This window comes from Camelus ferus, chromosome 10 (assembly GCF_009834535.1).
Source record: "Camelus ferus isolate YT-003-E chromosome 10, BCGSAC_Cfer_1.0, whole genome shotgun sequence".
In the NCBI taxonomy this organism is placed as follows: Eukaryota; Metazoa; Chordata; class Mammalia; order Artiodactyla; family Camelidae; genus Camelus; species Camelus ferus.
In genome coordinates this window covers 31,112,416-31,131,026 of record NC_045705.1, presented here as the reverse complement: position 1 = coordinate 31,131,026, position 18,611 = coordinate 31,112,416, and the positions used below count along the sequence as shown (strand labels likewise).

Here is an 18,611-nt window from a genome sequence, read left to right as displayed (position 1 = left end):
AATCAGCTGGTGGAAGTAACATAACAATGTAAATGAGTTTTAGTTGGGTGTAATTGATAACCTGACATCTTTTTTCCCCCCTATTTTGATCATTGGAGTGAGGAAGATATTTTTTCTTTATCTTTGTAGCAAAGCGTTTATGTGTTGTTGGTTTAAACCAGAAAAAGTAAAAAAAGGAATGAGTTACAGTCTGCTTGTTTGAAAAACAGAAAGAGAGGAAGGAAGAAAAGCAATTTATGTACAAGGTTAGAAAATTCAAATGGTAGGAAAAAACAAAAGGAAACTAAAATCCCTCCCTGCCCACCCTTGATGTAGCCACTGTTACCTTTCTTTCCAGGAAAAAAATATATATCCTCATGTATCTGTATATTTTTTCTTTGTAACTGCTCATAGGGAATCCTATACACCAACTTTGATTTTTGTTGTTGTTGTTTAATAATAGAGCCTTTTCATAGAGCACGAAAAACATCTACCTCATTCTTTTTAAGGGCACCGACAGTATTCCATCTCATTACTATGTTCTGTTTATTTTAACTCCCCTTTTGATGGATGTCTGGTTGGTCCACATTTTTGTTACTTGAACATTACTGCAGTGACCATCTTTGTACATGTATCTTGACGAGCTTTTGTGAGACCATCTGTAAGGTAATTCCTAGCACTGGGGTTGCTGGATCAAGGGTTTGTGTATTTTAAGTCTTACTAGCTACTGCCAAATTGCTTTCCAGAAAGGTTACACCAGTTTGCCTTTTTGCCAGCAGGTTCTGAGAGTACTTGTTTTCTTAAAGCTTTGCCAGGATGAACGTCAAAGCCTGTAAATGTTTTCTTGTCTATTAGGTTAAAAACTGGTCATTTTGGTCATCTTCCTGTCTTTTTGATTTACATTTCTTTATGAGTGAGATTGAGCAGTTTTACCATCTTTTCCAATGTTTGTTGCCTCCCCCCTCCACCGCCAATTCAACAGTAGGGGAAATATTTAGACATAGAAATGCAGGGGCCTAAAGTGGGCGTGGAGGGGGGAGATACAAGGGGATAAGGCAGGAAAAAAAAGACAAAGATCTGTAGGACAAACCATGCTTCCTCCCTCGTTCTAGGGCCTAGCTGTCTATCTTCAGCTGTGCACAGACAGATGGAAGCTGTGAACAGAGGTATTTCGTTACCTTCCAGACCAGAAAACCGAAACTCCTCTGTGGGGGCGTGTCTTCCCTGCCCTCCCCGCCAGAGCTGGGAGCCACACTCCAGCGGCCTTCTGCCTATCCTTCCCACTTTCCTGTCTTTTCATTCTTCCTCTCATTTCCTTTTTTTCCCCCTTTCTCCTTAAGCCTTTCTTTTCCTCTTTTTTCTCATTCTTTATTTCTCAAGACCTCTCTTTCTCTCTCTTCTGCCCCTATCTTTTCCTCCTCTTTGTTTTTTAAGTCTCTCTGTCCTTTGAATGGTTATATTATGAACTTGAAATTCAGTTTGTAGATTATTTCACTGTCGCTAATAAAGTTTTATGTACTTTTATCTAAAATGCTAGTGGGTGAATTGAAAGTCTTCTTTGCCTCTCTCTAAATAAAAATAATAACACGCATTTTATGGTAACTTTTTATTTGTAACCCACTGTTGACATGTCTTAGACCCATTAATTTTGTTTTTTGTTTCTGTTTTTGTATTGTTTTTTGACCCATTAATTTTGATTTTAGAAAAAGTTTCTTCTCACTTACTCCAAAACCTTACATTTAAATATTCAATAGACTGTGTAGAATTTTAACTTAATATTTTGTAATTTCCATGCTGCCATCCTGGACTTAATCTCCTTACAAGAGAAACATGTCATAGGATTGCATGTCTGCTAATATTTTAATATGGTGCTTAAAATTACGTAATTGTTACAGTTGAGCAGTGACGTTGCCGAGGAAGACAAGGAAATTGTACACTCATTCACTTTCCCTTTGGCAGATTCTCTTATGTTGAGTTCACCACTTCTTAAGAGCAGACAGCTTCTTCACGATGAGTTTGGCAAAGTAAACCTGCGTCTTCGAGAACCCAGAGGTCTCTTTGCCTTTTTCTCTGGCAGCGGGCCACTGCAGGCTCCAAGGTGGCCAGTGGAATGTGAGGTCATCAAGGAGAACATTCATCACATTGGTAACGTGACTTACATGTCCTGGGCTTCCTGTTCTGACAGACTGAATTACGGGACCTTACAGTTTAAATTCTACATGGTGAAGCACATTTTCTTTAGATTACACATGTAAGAGAGCATAATGCACTTAACATAATGCCCTTAAGGTCCATTCATGTGGTCACAGATGGGAAAATTTCATTCTTTTTTATGGCTGAATAATATTCTATTATATATGTTATATATTATATATCTATATATCTACATATATATCTATTTTGTATACATCTATTATATATATTATATATATAAAGTTGTGGGGGGGGGTGTGTGTATATATATATACACACACACAATTTCTTTATCTACATCCATTGATGAATACTTAAGTTGCTTCCATATCTTGGCTATTGTAAATAATGCTGCAGTGAATATGGGGGCACATATGTCTTTTCAAGTTGGTATTTTCATTTTCTTTGGATAAATGCCAAGAGCAGAATTAGTGGGTCATATGGTAGTTCTATTTTTCATTTTTTGAGGAATTTCCAAAATGTTTTCCATAGTGGTGGCACCAATTTACATTCCCACCAATAGTGCACAAGCATTCCCTTTTCTCCACCTCCTCCCCAACACTTGTTATTTCTTGTCTATTTGATAATAGCCATTCTGTCAGGTGTGAGGTGGTATCTCATTGTGGTTTTGATTTACATTTCCTTGATGATTAATTATGTAGAGCATCTTTTCATATACCTGTTGGCCATTGTATGTCCTCTTTGGAAAAATGTCTTCAGATTTTCTGCTCATTTTTTAAAATCGGATTTTTTTTTTTTTTTTTTTTTTGCAGTTGAGTTGCATGAGTTCTTTTGGATGTTAGCCCCTTATCAAATATATGCTTTGCAAATACGTTCTCTCATTCAGTAGGCTGCCTTTTCATTCTGCTGATGGTTTCCTTTGCTGTGTAGAAGCTTTTTAGTTTGATGTAGTCCCACTTGTTTGTTTATGCTTTTTTTTCTTTTGCTTTTGCTTTTGCTCTTGGAATCAGATTCAAAAAATCGTTGCCAAGGCCTCTGTCAAGGAGCTTACTTCCTATGTTTTCTTCTGAAAGTTTTATGGCTTCAGGCCTTACATTCAAGTCTTTAATCCATTTTGAGTGATTTTTTGTGTATGGTGTAAGATAGTAGTCAAGTTTTATTCTTTTGCATATGGCTGGCCAGTTTTCTCAGCATCATTTATTAAAGAGACTGTCCTTTCCCCATTGTATATTATTGAAGCCTTTGTCATAAATTAATTGGCCATATATGCATGGATTTATTTCTGGGCTCGCTATTCTGTTCCATTGATCTATGTATCTGTTTTTATGCCAATACCATTATTGTTCTAATTAGTATAGCTTATAGAGTTTGAAATCAGGGAGCGTGGTGCCTCCACCTTTGTTCTTTCTCAAGATTGTTTTGGCTCTTTGGGGTCTTATGGTTCCATATAAATTTTAGGATTGTTTGTTACATTTTTGTGAAAAATTCCATGGGAAGTTTGATAGGGATTGCGTTGAATCTGTAAATTGTTGGGGTAGTATGGACATTTTAACAATATTCTTCCAACCATGAGCACAGATTATCTTTCCATTTATTTGTGTCTTCAGTTTCTTTCATTAATGCCTTATAGTTTTCAACAAACAGGTCTTCCACCTCCTTGTTTAAATTTGTTCCTAGGTATTTAATTATTTTGACACAATTGTAAATAAGAATGTTTTCTTAATTTCTCTTTCTGATAGTTCATTATTAGTATATAGAAACATAATAGATTTTTGTGTGTTGATTTTATATTTTGCAACTTTACTGAATTTCTTATTAGTTCTAACAGTTTTCTGGTAGAGTCTTTAGGGTTTTCTATATATATATGTCATCTACAAATAGTGACAGTTTTACTTCTTCCTTTCCAATTTGAATACCTTTCATTTCTTTTTCTTTCCTAATTCCTGTGGCTAGGACTTCCAATACTGCTGAATAAAGTGGTGAGAACAGGCATAAGCTTTTCACCACTGAGTATGATGTTAGCTGTGGGCTTCTCATATATGGTTTTTATTATGTTGAAGTATGTTCCCTCTATTCTCACTTTGTAGAGAGTTTTCATCAAAAATGGATGTTGAATTTTGTCAAATGCTTTTTCTGCGTCTATTGAAATGATTATATGATTTTTATCCTTCATTTTGTTAATGCGGTGTATCACATTGGCTGTTTTTTGAATATTGAACCATCCTTGCATCCCTAGAATAAATCCTGCTTGATCGTGATGTATAATTTTTTTAATGTACTATTGAATTTGAGTTATGTCTTTTTATGCCCTTGGTTTTCATCAGTGGCTACTGTACTTAAAATGATACTGAGGAATTGCCCCAGTCCCATAGGAAAATCTTTTAAAATTGAATGTTGATGAAAAAGCCTTGTTTCCTCTGAAGAAATTTATACTTTTTCTTCTATAGTAATTCAAAGTATGTAGCTGATCATATTTTCCTAACTCAAAAAGGAAGCTCAGAGACAAATTTTGAAGAGTTGTTGCAGGAACTGTATTGACCTTTCTAGCTTATTTTTAAGTCTTCTGTTTAAAATTTGTATTTTTGTTGTATATGCTTTTTGTTAAAAATGTCTCCATAGTCTTTATAGAAAGAAGCAAGATATAATTAATTTATAAACAAACTGGAAACTTAGGGTGGGAATTTGATTTGATTCAACCAAACTAGCCATTTGAATAATTATTATTATAATTTTATATTAGTTTATAAAGTGCCTTTTATATTCTTATTTTATACTTTTTTAATGTCTTATTTCAGAGTGGGTTCCACCTCAACCAGAACATTTCTATCAACCTACGGGAAGTGAAAAGATACCAGAAATTGTAGGAGAGGAAGGAGGCACAGTTGTCTATCAGTTAGATTCAGGTATTGTCATTACACTGAACCGTGAATGATTAATAATGATGACATTAAACATATTTTCTATAATAAAAGTGATTTTTAAAAATTCATATTTTAGTGATAAACTGTCTTTTCCAGACCAACCTGAGTGGGAGCCCTGATATGACCAATCAGTTTTAAATTTTTATTTTTTAATATGACAGTACCTTTTCTTAATTGTTCTGAGTCCATTTTACAGCTTCTTCCTTACTATTCTCCTTTCTGAAAATCAGATGTTGAATCTTTGGGGAATTTGCTCTTCTTTTCTCCATCTCCTGTACTATAGTGAGTACTGTGTGGTATGTGCATTTGACTGTCATTTACTCTGTGGCTTCCTGCATTAATTTGTAGGCATGCTAGGGGTAAAATGCATGTCTTTTATAAAAACGTGCAGGACACCGTACCCAACAATAAAATACACGTTCTTTTCAAGGGCACATGGTAAATTCCCCAGGATACACCATATGCTAGGTTGTGAAGCAAGTCCTAATACATTTAAAAGGATTGAAGCCCTACAAAATATATTTTCTGACCACTGTAGAATTAAATTAAAAATCAACAGGATGAAATCTGGGAAATGTACAAATATTTGGAAATTGAACGACACACTTCTAAGTAAGCCATGGGTTAAAGAAATCGTAAGAGTTCAAAAATGTTTTGAGCCAAGTGAAAATAAGATAACATATCAGTGTCTATGGGATACAGCTAAAGCACTGCAAGCTAAATTTATGGCTTTGAATGCCTATAATGGAAAGGAAGAAGGGCCCCACATCACCTACCTGAGCTTCCACCTTCATACATTAGAAAAACAAGAGCAAACTAAGTCCAAAGCAAGCAGAAGGATGAAAATAATAAAGATGAAAGTGGAAATAAGTGAAATAGAAAGCAGAAAAATAATCCAGAAAATCAAACTAAAACCTGATTCTTCAGAAACATCAACAAAATTGACAAAAGTTTGGCCAGACCTACCAAGAAAAAGGGAGGAGACACAAATTATCAAAATCAGGAATGAACGGGGACATAAACATCAACTCTGTAGAAATCAAAAGAATTACAATAAGGTAATGCTATTAACAACTTTATGTTAGCAAATTAACATAGATGAACAGAAAAAAAATGTTGGAAAAGCAAATTTACCAAAACTGACTCAGGAAGAAATAAAAAGTGTGAATAAGTTGTAACAAAGAAATTAAATTACTAATTTATAGTCTTCTTACAAAGAAATCCCTGACCCAGATGACTTGACAGGTTTTGTCTGAATTGTTTCAAGAATTTAAAGATGAAACAGTACTAATTTTTAATCAGTTTGAAAACAGAGGAGAAGGAGGAAATATTTCCCAGCTCTTCTTATGAAACCAGTATTCAAAGCCAGACAAAGTCACCACAAGAAAACTATAGATCAGTATTCCTCATGAATATAAATGCAAAAATCCTCAACCAAATACCAGCAAACCAAGTCCAGCAGCATATTAAAAGGATTATACACCATGATTAAGGGAGATTTGTTCTAGGAATCCAAAGGTGATTCAACATAAGAAAATCAATGTAACCCACCACATTAATAGAACAAAGGGGGAAAAATACATCATCAACTCAACCAATGCAGAAAATGTACTCAACAAAATCCAGCCTTTCATGATTAGAACATTCCAAAAACCAGAAATTGAAGGAAATTTCCTCTGCTTGATAAAGGATATTTATGGAAAGGATGAATCAACTTCACACCCACTAAAATAGCTATAATGAAAATAGACTATAAAAAGTGCTGGGGAGATGTCATAATTAAAAAGTGTTTAAAAGAAGTAAAAATTCTGCTGTACACAGGGCCAGGCTGAATTCGGTGACTTACAAATGATGTGAAACATTTTTGTTATATTGAGATGTCCATACATCAAAAAGAAAATAAATAAGCTTCAAATCTGTTAAGAGAAGAAAGCCACACATTCAGTTTCTCAGAACAACTCCCATAGACCCATGTGGAACACATGCCTAATGCATGAAATAAATAAACTGAAAAATGTGAGTTTACAGCATCAAAAAAAAAAGTTCTGGGGAGGATGTGAGGCAGGTGATAATAGTAACATTTAAGACAGAAAGGAAATGTCATGTTAAAGAACAAGGAGCCAATACATAGTAAGGGTCAGAAAGGAAATCTATTTTATTGGAGGAAGAATATGTACTAAATATAATTAATAGAAATAGAATGTATTAAGTTGGTGGAATCAGGGGAGGTTTTGGAGAAATAACCAAAAATATAAAAGGGCCACAAATGTGTGTTTTTTTAATTAATTTATTATTATATTATTTAACTACTTTATTTGGGCAGGGAGAGGTAACTAGGTTTGTTCACTTCTGGAGGAAGTACTGGGGATTGAACCCAGGACCTCCTGTATGCTAAGCTTGTGCTCCACCACTTGAGCTATACCCTCCCCCTGGCTGCAGTGTGTTTATATTCCTACAAGGAGAGAAAAAAAATGAGCCAATTTTTGCAGAGAAGGCCCAGCTGACATGTGATTGCACATGCTGCATTCCCAGTTGCCTTGATTTTGAGTTCTCATGTTAATAATATTTTGGGAAAAGCTATATGCAGTGAAATAAAAAGGTGAAGCAACTCACGGTGCACCTAGCTCCACCTTATGGAATGTCTGAGGAGTTTGGGAGACTTTAAAATCTGAGATCATAAGTGGGTAGACTTGGGTTATAAATAACAGGGAATGTCCTACTCCTACAACCTCAGAAATTATTGGATACTGTAAGCCTGATTTACCTCTCGTTGACCTTGCTGTAGTCATTTTCAGTAAACCTGATGCCCATGAATCCCCATTGCCTCATCTGTTTTATTCAGGGGTATTTCTGCATAGGAAGAAGCCCTGGGGCCGAGAGCTCACTCTCCTGGTGACTGCAGCTGTTGTGAGCAGTCCTTGTTGTCTTGTTAACACACCTTTGTGGCAGCTGTCTTGATCTTCTTGTCCTTTGGATTCATCTAGGAGAGTTGAGCCCACTCTACTGGAGGAATGAAGGAACAGAAAACTGAGATGGGGCTCCAGGGAGAATCTGGGAGTTTATCGTTTTAGGAGCCCTAGAGCAACTACATGCTATAAGAATATTGGGGGCAAAACAGAAAGAGGTTTTGTTTTTTGAGAAATGTCACTGTGGGCTATGAATTGGATCTTTTTTTTTTTCTTTTAAATGGAGGCCCTGGGGATTGAACCCAGGAGCTCGTGCATGCTACGTATGTGCTCTGCCACTGAGCTATTCCCCGCCTCCTCTGTTGGATCATTTTTAATGTTATCTGAGAGACTCAAGAATATATTGAAATCCTTATATTAATGATACCTGGTTGCTGGTCTGAACTTTGATTGTGGTTCCATGAAGAGACTGAACAGCCCAGGTCCTCGGCTCGTAATTGGGTTACACGTTCTCTTGCTGCTGCTGCTGCTACTTCCTCTGTGCTTGTTTTTTTCTTTCACTCACTTCATATGCTTGCTTTCTCCTTTGCTTTCATTTATTATCCAAATATTTATTTGCTAAATCTCCGCAGTGACAAGATTGCATATCAAAGCAAAAGTCATCATAATTTGAAAATATTTGCTAATGAACTAACTACTTATAAAATCAGGCCCCATACACATTTCTGTTAAATGCTTGTGTTATCAGCAAGCCCCATGGACAGCGTCTTTGTTGGCATCAGTCACTTGCTGATTGGTAAATATTATTAACATCTGACAGTATGAAGCAAATACACTAAAAATCAGTTGCAAAGTGAACTTACAGGAGATTCAGGATTGTATGAAATTGATAAATTGCTTGTATCATTTGCAAAGCCACTGACAAATAAGAATCTAGAAATTTTTTATCAGTTAACAGTTAAAGAGAAAAATCAACAAAAGATGACAAAATAGATTATTCTGGACACACTGAGAAGAATATTGTGGTACAAAGAAAGGCCTTCAGAAAACTGGTGTTGCTGAAAGATCAGCCCCCATCCCTGATGAGCCAAATAACTCAGAGACAGAGTCTTAGAGCTTAGAAGAAAAGAGGCAGCTTTATTGCTTTGCTGGGCAAAGGGTCCTCACAGCAGGCTAGTGCTTTCTAAACTATGAACCCATCTTGGGAATGGGGCAGGGTGATTATATAGCCATAGCTTAATAAAGCATAGATAACAACAGGATTATTTTCTTCTTATAAGACTCAGAGTGGCATCATGGTGTCTCCAGGTGACCAGTTGTACAGAGGCTAGTGGTTGTTGCTCTTTCAATCTCTTTATCTTATAAGCACCCAAGGTGTGATCTTCTTGGTAACTCAAGCTATTTCATAAGGTTACAGTCCCGTGACCTTCTCCCTGGAGAATGACTCAGAGACCAAGCATAATTATTACTTTTGATTACTGGAATAAAGCAGAAGCAGTAAAATTAATAGCTTTATTTTAACAATGGGCCTGGAGCTGTGAGTAGCAACTGGTCAGTCAGGTTAATTGACCGTTTTAAGGGCAAGTATAAGAATAAGCAATCTGTTAGCCTAAGTGTGGCCATTTTATTAATTCTCATTCACTGGAGCCCTACAAGAGTTTTGCAAAAGCAACTGCAAAAATCAAAGGTGTCACATGACACCCTAACTGAATTCATCTGAAAAATTGCAAGCCCACCCAAAAAAAAAAATCAACAACTGATTATTCTTCCAAGTTTTATAAGTTTTCTTAAATAAGAATAAAAATAAACTTCATAATTTTTTGTTTTAGCTTCATGTTAAAGATAAAATTTCAATCATAACCTTTTCACTAACTATTATGACATTTTGGTTCCCATCTCAGGCAAACTACCCATGGCAATTCTTCTCAAACTTCTGTTTTTGTTAAATTTAAATCTGGAAGGATACACCAAAAAAATGATAAGGACTGTACTTTATTTTCTCTTTTTTGTTTTTCCGTTTCTCTTCTCTCTCTTTTTTTTTTTTTTATTAATAAGTACTATTTGGGTTTTTTTGTTTGTTTTTGTAGAATAAGATTACAAATGTTTTCAGGTGCTCCACTTGGAATGTCATTTTTTGCCAACCTCCTTTTAAATGAGGGTTTAGATGGGTACAGGAAGTATCTGAGATGCCAAGGGTAGCCAGGCAGCAAAAGGAAGTCCTCTAAACCACTTAAAGTTCTTCGAAGAAATACATTTTTAAAAATTAAAAGTCTCAGCAAGGACAATTGAAAATTTGAAATCTCACTGTTGTTAACCTAGAATAGTCAACGCGGAGGGCTCAATAAATATTTGCTGAATAAATGGATTCTGAGTAGATCCTGGCCTGAATACATCCATCTTGTCTGCAGTGCCCACGGAGGATTCCTATTTCACCCGTTCCAGAGTGGGAGGCAAACGAGGGGTTATCAAGGAACTCGCTGTCACCTTGCAAGGACCAGAAGATAATACTCTACTGTTCGAATCGAGGTTTGAGAGTGGGAACCTGCAAAAAGCTGTCAGAGTGTGAGTAACAAAGAGGAATTTCCCAAAGGGATGATGATTGAAATAACAGAACTGTCTTCAGGAATCGTGTTAGGAGCCAGGAGAGTTTCTGAAAGAAGTGATGAGAAAGAATTACGAGGATGATGAAGAAAAATGGAATAATTGTGACTTGTGTTTTCCCCCAGAATAAAAATTTATCCAAATTGTTTTTTCTGCTTCCAAAAGAAATTAGTGCACATTTGAAATTTGTATTGTTGACCTGAAACAGATAGTCCATCAGCTGTTTCTGCATCCATTTATTAGGATCTGTAGAGGATGGCAATTCAGGGTCTGCAATCCTGGGAAACCACGTGCAAGTCCCACGCTGCAAGGGAAGGAGAAGGCTTTCACAGTGAGGAAAAGGGAGTTGGGAGGCCCAGAGTAAACAGAGGGTCCATGGCTTTTTATTGGCTGAGTCCTTGCCGGGAAAGAAAGTCTTCTTGTTGGGCTTGGCTGTGGCTGCAGGGCATGAGAGCTCCCCCTGCTGATCTCCCAATTTTATTTAATTGGGGTTTCTGCTTATTATTTTTTATAGTATTAATAAAAATACTATATATTTTTATGCCAACATAAAAAATTGAAGTCTTATAATCATACCTCTCGGATGCAACAACTGATAATACTTTATTAATTTTTCTCTCTCCCTCTGTATATGTGTAATATGCACAAGTTATATATTAATATATATATTAGGAAAATGGTATACATACTGCTTTTCATGTTGCTTTTCTCCATTTAATAAATTTTAGGTGTTTTTCTAAAGCAGTATCACAGATGTAACTCCTCGTGTTTAACAGCTCAGACTGTCCTATTGTATGGATACTCCATATTTTATTTACCTTGACCCTAACTGATGGGAAATTAAGATGTTTATAATTTTTTCTTAATGAATTAACACTCAGGCATTTATATTTATAAATTATGTGTGATTTTATGAGATACAGTCTAGAAATAAAATTGTTGGGCCAGGATTCACTCACTTCACTGTTGCTAGTTTTTGCCAAAATGCCCTCCCTGTGATTTCAGCCCCCATCAGCAGTGTGTGAGAGTGCCTGTTTCCCAACATTGGTATGTTGATGAGATGGAGGGGGGAATGACATCCTATTTTAATTTGCATTTCGCTGTTTAGGCACGTGGGTGAACTTGGTCTCGTGGTTTTTGGCATTTGTGTCTTGTCTTCTGCAAGTTCAACAGGTGAAAGCATTCCAGAGATGCCCCCTTATTTTCAAATAAGTGATGATCGGTTATAAAACAGCACAGAGGGCTGAAGGGTCTCCTCTGCAGTGACGGTGTCCAGGATGTGACCGAAAGCCAGCAGAGGGCTCTGGCTTCACTGCTCTTCAGTGTGTTTCAGAGAAATGTGTTGAAGTGGTTAGAAACTGCTATTGGATGCTCTAGAAAGATGCCAAGAAGCTCATAGCATTCCCAGACATGCTGTGCAGCACTGTGAGTTTGAGACTCTTCCTGTCCCACCCCCAAAAAATTATCTTCCCTCAAGTTCCTGCTAGCCTAATATGTGAGTTAGAGAACAAAGGAAATGAGAAAATAAATGTTTGAAGGAGCAGGCTTTTCTGTTGTAATAAGACCTGTTTTTTAATTGGGGAAAACAGCATTTTCCCCTATGTTTTTTGAAGGGGGTATGGAATGACAGAGATATTCTTCTGTTTTCTCTATTACAGAGACACCTACACGTATGAACTCACCTTGCGAACTGACCTCTACACAAGAAAGCACACGCAGTGGTTTTATTTTCGAGTTCAGAACACCAGAAAGGATGCCACCTACCGCTTCACCATCGTCAACTTGCTAAAGCCCAAGAGCCTTTATACTGTCGGGATGAAGCCTCTCTTTTATTCCCAATTGGATGCCAAAACCCACAGCATCGGCTGGAGGAGGGAAGGAGATGAAATCAAGTACTACAGGAACAACTCGGATGATGGGCAGCAGCCCTTGTACTGTCTCACGTGGACCATTCAGTTTCCACATGACCAGGACACCTGCTTCTTTGCACACTTCTACCCTTATACGTACACCGACTTGCAGTGCTACCTACTGTCGGTGACAAACAACCCTGTCCAGTCTCAGTTCTGCAAACTCCGAACTTTATGCCAGAGCCTAGCAGGAAACACCGTCTACCTGCTCACCATCACCAACCCAGCCCGCACCCCTCAAGAGGCAGCTGCGAAGAAAGCTGTGGTCTTGAGTGCCAGAGTGCACCCCGGGGAAAGTAACGGCTCCTGGATCATGAAGGGCTTTTTGGACTTCATCCTGAGCAACTCCCCAGACGCCCAGCTCCTCAGAGATACCTTTATCTTCAAAGTGGTTCCCATGTTAAATCCAGACGGGGTGATCGTGGGGAATTATCGGTGTTCGCTGGCCGGAAGGGACTTGAACAGGCATTATAAAACCATTCTGAAGGAGTCTTTCCCCTGCGTCTGGCACACCAGGAACATGATCAAGAGGTGAGAGCTCTACCTGCTGCTCTTTCTCTGGATGCTATGAGCACTGTCTGATGGTGTGAGGTCTCCTCTGATGTTGGAGGACTGCGGTGTGGCTTTGGAGATAGTCTTCGCTGTTCTCTTTGCAGCCACGTGGGTTTGTTCATTTTCAAACTTTGAAATCATGTCTTATCATTCGGTTGAAACTGAGCATACAGCATTTCAGCTAGAGGCATTTCACTTATAAGTGAAGCGACTGAGTGGAAAAGGTCAGAAGTCAAGGAGTTCATAGGTCTTCTTGATGAAACATGTGTCATAATAATAATAATGGCACCTAATAATTAGACACTGCTTAGGTATGACAGGCAGTATTCTCAGTGCCTTCCCCAAGTGACCCATTTAATCGTCACATTCACCCTATGAGGTAGCACAATCAATATCCCCATTTTGTATATGATGAAGAAGTTAGGGCTCAGGAAGGTTAAATAACTTGCCCAGGGTCATACAGCTGGTTCTCTGGTTGCAGAGTATGAGTTCCTTATTGCCATCTTATATTGCCTCTCATAAAGAAAGAATACTAAATCAGTCTACATTTTCCAAGCCTTTGTAAAAACAGTTGAAGCCTATGATGTAATAGCACCCACCTTAAAGAAGCTTCCGTTTCACTGGAAATGAGACTGCCGCACATAAGAACATGTGGCCACACACACTTTCTCCCCACATCTGTGTGAAAGGCTGGGAGTGGTGTTGGGTTGGTAGGCAGAATAGCTAAGAGCTTGTAGAGCTTGTACCTGGGGGTCAGACAGGCCTGAGTCTGAGACCTGGTTTCACTACTGGTTGGTTCTGTGACCACTTCAGTGATTTAACCTCCCTGTGCTTCAGATTCCTTATCTGTAGCATGGGGATAGTAATGCCTGCCTTGGGTGCTTACCGTGAGGCTTCAATGAGATAATCCATGTAGTCTGTTTAGTGCAGTACCCTGCGCATTGTAAACGTGTGACATTGTTGTTATCCTCTTCTTCATCATCAACATAAAGAAGGTGACCGTGCTTGGAAGATTAAATGGATGTCCTGGTGATCAGGAGACAAAGAAGAGCTGAGTCTCAGAGGAGCTAGCCCTGGAATGTCAGAAACCAAGGCCTTCTTTGGTTCTTTTCCCTCCCTGCAATAACAGCCTCTCTCCTCCTCTTTCGACAGGTCTGCACTAGAGTGAGCTTTCTTTAAATAGATTTTCTCCACTTTCTTCTCAGTTTACACAAGGCCTTTCCATCACCCATTTCAAGTCCCTCTGACCAACTCGGGCAAGGAGAACCAGTGTCATGTTTCCAGCAGAGGCTGAGGTTGGGGACAGGGTCCTTTGGGGGCCATTAGGAGTTAAAATTTTCTTAGAAGGCAAAGTAACAACAGACATACTTAAGGAAGAGACTACAAAGGACCCTTGATTATTCTCATGCATTTGTATGTCCACTGAATCCTTTGCCCTCTCAATAGACTGCTCTTTTTTTTTTTTCCAATAGACTTCTTGAAGAAAGGGAGGTTCTCTTGTATTGTGATTTCCATGGCCACAGCCGTAAGAATAATATCTTCCTGTATGGCTGCAATAACAACGATCGCAAATTCTGGCTTCATGAGCGAGTCTTTCCTTTAATGTTAAGCAAAAATGCACCAGATAAGGTAAGCAAGTAAGGTAACTTTCTGTCCATTGACAGAAGGGAGAAGGATAACTCACTGCTTCCTCTAGGCCGTGTTTGATTTGCTGCTTTGTATCTCTTCATTATCTGGGTAAGTCCCAGCAACCTTGACTTCAAAAATTTAGAAAGGTGTGGCTTTAAGGATTACTATGTATCCATCGACCAACAAAAAGATAAATAAAATGTAGTATATCTATACAATGGAATGTTATTTAGCAATAAAAATAGTTAAGTACTGATATGCTAGGACATGTATGACCCTTGAAAACATTATGCTAAGTGGAAGAAGCCAGACACAAAAGGCCACATATTACCTGATTCCATTCTATGAAATGTTCAGAAGAGGCACAACTATATAGACAGAAGGTAGTTGATTGATTTCCTGGAGCTGGTCCAGGGAGGGTGGTGTGAGGAGTGACTGCTAATGGGGACTGGGTTTCTTTTGGGGAAAATGAAAATGTTCTAAACTTAGGCTGTGGTGATGGTTGCACAAACCTGTGAATATATTTAAACCATTGAATTATGTGCTTTAAATGTGTCAGTTTTATGGTATGTGAGTTATATCTCAATAAGGATGATTTTTTTTAAATTGCTCTGGCTACTTTGCTGGGCACAAGTTCAAAGTCTTACTAGATGGAGTTCTCTGTCATTGTTCATCCTGTCATTGTCAGTGGAAGAAGGGATTGAAGGACAAACAAAATGCTAGTGTTATATGAGCCGCCACAGAAAAGTTCAGGTAATACAAGGTCACGTAGAACTGTAAGATATGAAAGGGCTAATGAAAACAGCTTGACAGTCCTTAACAGTCGACTGAGTAACAGCTCTGTGACAGCTGTGTGGGCACTTGTTTAGAAGCTGGCTTTCAACATCATGAACAGATCTGCAAAATGTAACTGTCATTAGAAAGAAGAAGTTAGGTTGGATTTAGAAAAGTAGTAAAATGATAGTGCATATTTTCTCACATAAGGACATACAGGACAAATATTTTGTATCTGCTACTCTTCTATGTAAGAAAAAGAAAAAGGAAGTTTTTCTTCATTCTCCCTCTCTCCCATCTTTCTTTTTCTTTTCCTTTTTTAGTCTTCCTATTTTTTTCCAGGGATCTCTCTTTTTTTTTTTTTTTTTTTTTTTTTTTTCATATAATCACATCCAGAACCCAGTATCTAAAACAAAGAAAAGCAGATCTGCACTAATGGAAGCACGTGGAGGGCGTGGAAGCCTGCCCGTCCTGCCTCCTCCTGGTCGCTGCGGCAGGAGCTCCCCAGAGCTCCTCAGGAGAACCCCTGGATTTCAGAGAGCACAATTTAGAAATCACTGGGAGTGAGATGCCTTCCAAATGTCAAACATTCTCAACAGGATAAGTTAGGCTGGGATAGGTGCCAAGTATATGTTACCAACTCCAAAGGAGGAAGGAGTTGGGGGGGTCATGAAAGACAGTGGAGGATACTGAACTCCAAGCCAGGAAGAATGTCAGTGTGAGGGAGCGGGAGAGTTCTAGGCAGAGACTGTAGGGCTGGGACATACTCCAGTCGCAGATAGAGGATAAACCCAACTGGATCCGAGGGTTCGGGTTGGGGCAAGGTAGAAAATAAGTGTTAGAAAGGCTGGCTAGTGCCTTGAATGCTGAAGTAAGCTAACATTAGCTATCTTGATTGTGGTAGTGGTTTCATTGGTGTATACGTCTATCAAAATTCATCAAATTGTACATCTGAAATTGTATGCGTGTAGTTTACTGTACAGGAACCATACCATGATAAAGGTGTTAAAAAAAAATAGAAAATGAAAAAAATTAAATAAAATAAGCTGACATTCCCAAGCAGGCGTTCAAGGAAGTCCTGCAAAGTGTAAGTTGGGGAAGAGAAGGAAGGGTTCATGGCAGTGAACATCAGAATGTAGAATGTAGAATGTAGTCCCTCCCCTTTGGAGGGTCACAGTCCACAATTACATGGTAAGTGCTCTGAGAGGTCCTGCAGAGGAAGCCTGTTAAGTTTGTTAAACCTTCATCCCCCTAACCACTGTGACTACAGAACTCAGTTTTTCCTCTGTAATATCTATTAGCATCACTTAGAATTAGTATTTTCTGGACCATACATTAGGAAATAATATATAGACCTGAAGGAAACCATTTTTGTATCATATTAATGAATCTTAGACATTTTACATTTGCCAGCTTACGATTAACAGAGGATTTGGATTTTTCTTTAGTTCTCTTTTCATAGTTGTAATTTTAAGGTGCAAAAGTGCAAAGAAGGAACAGGACGTGTTGTGATGTGGCGGATGGGAATCCTAAACAGCTATACCATGGAGTCTACCTTCGGCGGGTCCACCCTGGGTGAGCTCTCTTTGGGGTATCATAGGCCTGCATGGCAAAAGGGGAAACCAAGCAAAGCACTGGGGAGATGAAATCCCCTTGAATGTTGGGGAGATAACTGACCTAGAGGATTTTCTTGCCTGTGCCTTAATGCTAAATTTGAGAACCCAAAATATGAGTGCGAAATATAGTTGATAAGATAGTACAGCATAGTGGCTGCTCAGGACCTGGAATCAGGCAGATCTGGGTTTGAACTTCCTTTAACTGGCAGTGATAATAGTGCCTGCATTACAGGTCTGACTCAATGAGGCACTGCGTGTAAAGCACTTGGCAAAGTGCCCGCCACAAAGGAAAACCTCAGTAATTGTAGCCATCATAACTGCACACTTGTTCATTGTCAGAGATTCTTCTGAAACAAACTAAAACTAGGAGACCCAGTCCAGGAGCATAATATTTTAGAATCAGAGGTGGTGTTTTTAATGAGATATTCATAGATTAGATTTGCATTTGCTCATTAAGATTTAATGAGAAGTGTTATGGATTTTATCCCCAGGCAATAAAAGAGACACTCACTTCACCACTGAGGATCTAAAATCCCTAGGTTATCATGTCTGTGACACCCTTCTGGATTTCTGTGATCCTGACCGAACCAAGGTAAAAATGGAGTGTCAAGAAATCTGGTGATGTTACTGTGATCAGTTTCACATGGGTCCAAAGTAAGCCCAGTGGGATTCTAGGTGATCTTTATTTTCCTCTTAATATTTTTCTGAAGTTTTTAAATCAAAGACAATTTGCTGCAAACTCTCAGCAAATGGTGGGTGAAACCTCACACTCCCCGAGGAGAGAGGCCCTCCCGCCAGCTTCCTCTCAGCACATCTCGCCGTCACTTCCAGGCTTACCCCTGGAGCACCAATTCTTGCTTCCCTTTCTCCTGTTTTAGAAAATCAGGTGTCCTTTCTCTTCTCCAAAACTACCCCTGCCCTTGGTGCACTTGCCAACCTCCCCTATGACCTCCCTGAGGTCCTGCCTCATTAATTACCTGCTCTGTTTTCTGTGACCACAGTTTTTTCCTTTCCTTCTTCTGCTCAACTGTAGATGCTTTCAAGCTGCCCCCATCCTAAGTCACAGAGGCCTCCTTTGGCCTCATTTTTCCAGGAGATTATTTGTTTCCCTTCATCACTCAGCTTCTCAAAAAGGAGTCTGTTCTGATGGTCTCTGACTCACCTCTTATACCCCCTGTGAAACATCAGCCCTGGGAGCACACGATATGTACCACTCTGGATGCAGCTATTTAATAAAAAATACTTAAGAGAATTTGACCACACATGGGGCCTGCATATTTGTCATAGGCCCAAATCTCAACAACCCCATTCTAACTTTTCCTTCCTTGCTATTCAAAAATAAAATAAACCTGACCTTTGCAAGAAGTTTATAATTGGCTGTAGTCAGGAAAAAGTGGCTAAAGCAATGTTCATTGATTTTCTGCCCTAAAAACACTTCTGTCTGTTCCTACAGCTCCTGTAACTTGCTGTTAACATGGCCTTAGGGGCCAAAGTTACAGCTTACTCATCTTTATGTCCTCAGCATATACTTAATAAATACCTGATTAATAAATAAAGGAATAATCAAAA

The 18,611-nt window shown here is 38.5% G+C and overlaps 1 protein-coding gene across 9 annotated transcripts in view; it reads left to right on the top strand.

Moving 5' to 3' along the window:
• Positions 1-18,611, top strand: part of AGBL2 (ATP/GTP binding protein like 2) — a 36,884-nt gene that overhangs the window by 4,595 nt on the left and 13,678 nt on the right. For 8 of the 9 annotated variants that reach the window (XM_032488674.1, XM_032488672.1, XM_006190284.3 and 5 more), the window contains exons 5-12: positions 1,092-1,145; positions 1,939-2,124; positions 4,929-5,036; positions 10,369-10,522; positions 12,220-13,002; positions 14,496-14,652; positions 16,875-17,001; positions 17,534-17,634. In XM_032488674.1, the coding sequence (XP_032344565.1) occupies positions 1,092-1,145; positions 1,939-2,124; positions 4,929-5,036; positions 10,369-10,522; positions 12,220-13,002; positions 14,496-14,652; positions 16,875-17,001; positions 17,534-17,634 (1,670 nt within the window). The remainder of the gene's footprint in view (positions 1-1,091; positions 1,146-1,938; positions 2,125-4,928; positions 5,037-10,368; positions 10,523-12,219; positions 13,003-14,495; positions 14,653-16,874; positions 17,002-17,533; positions 17,635-18,611) is intronic. The other variant, XM_032488675.1, reaches the window with a different exon arrangement.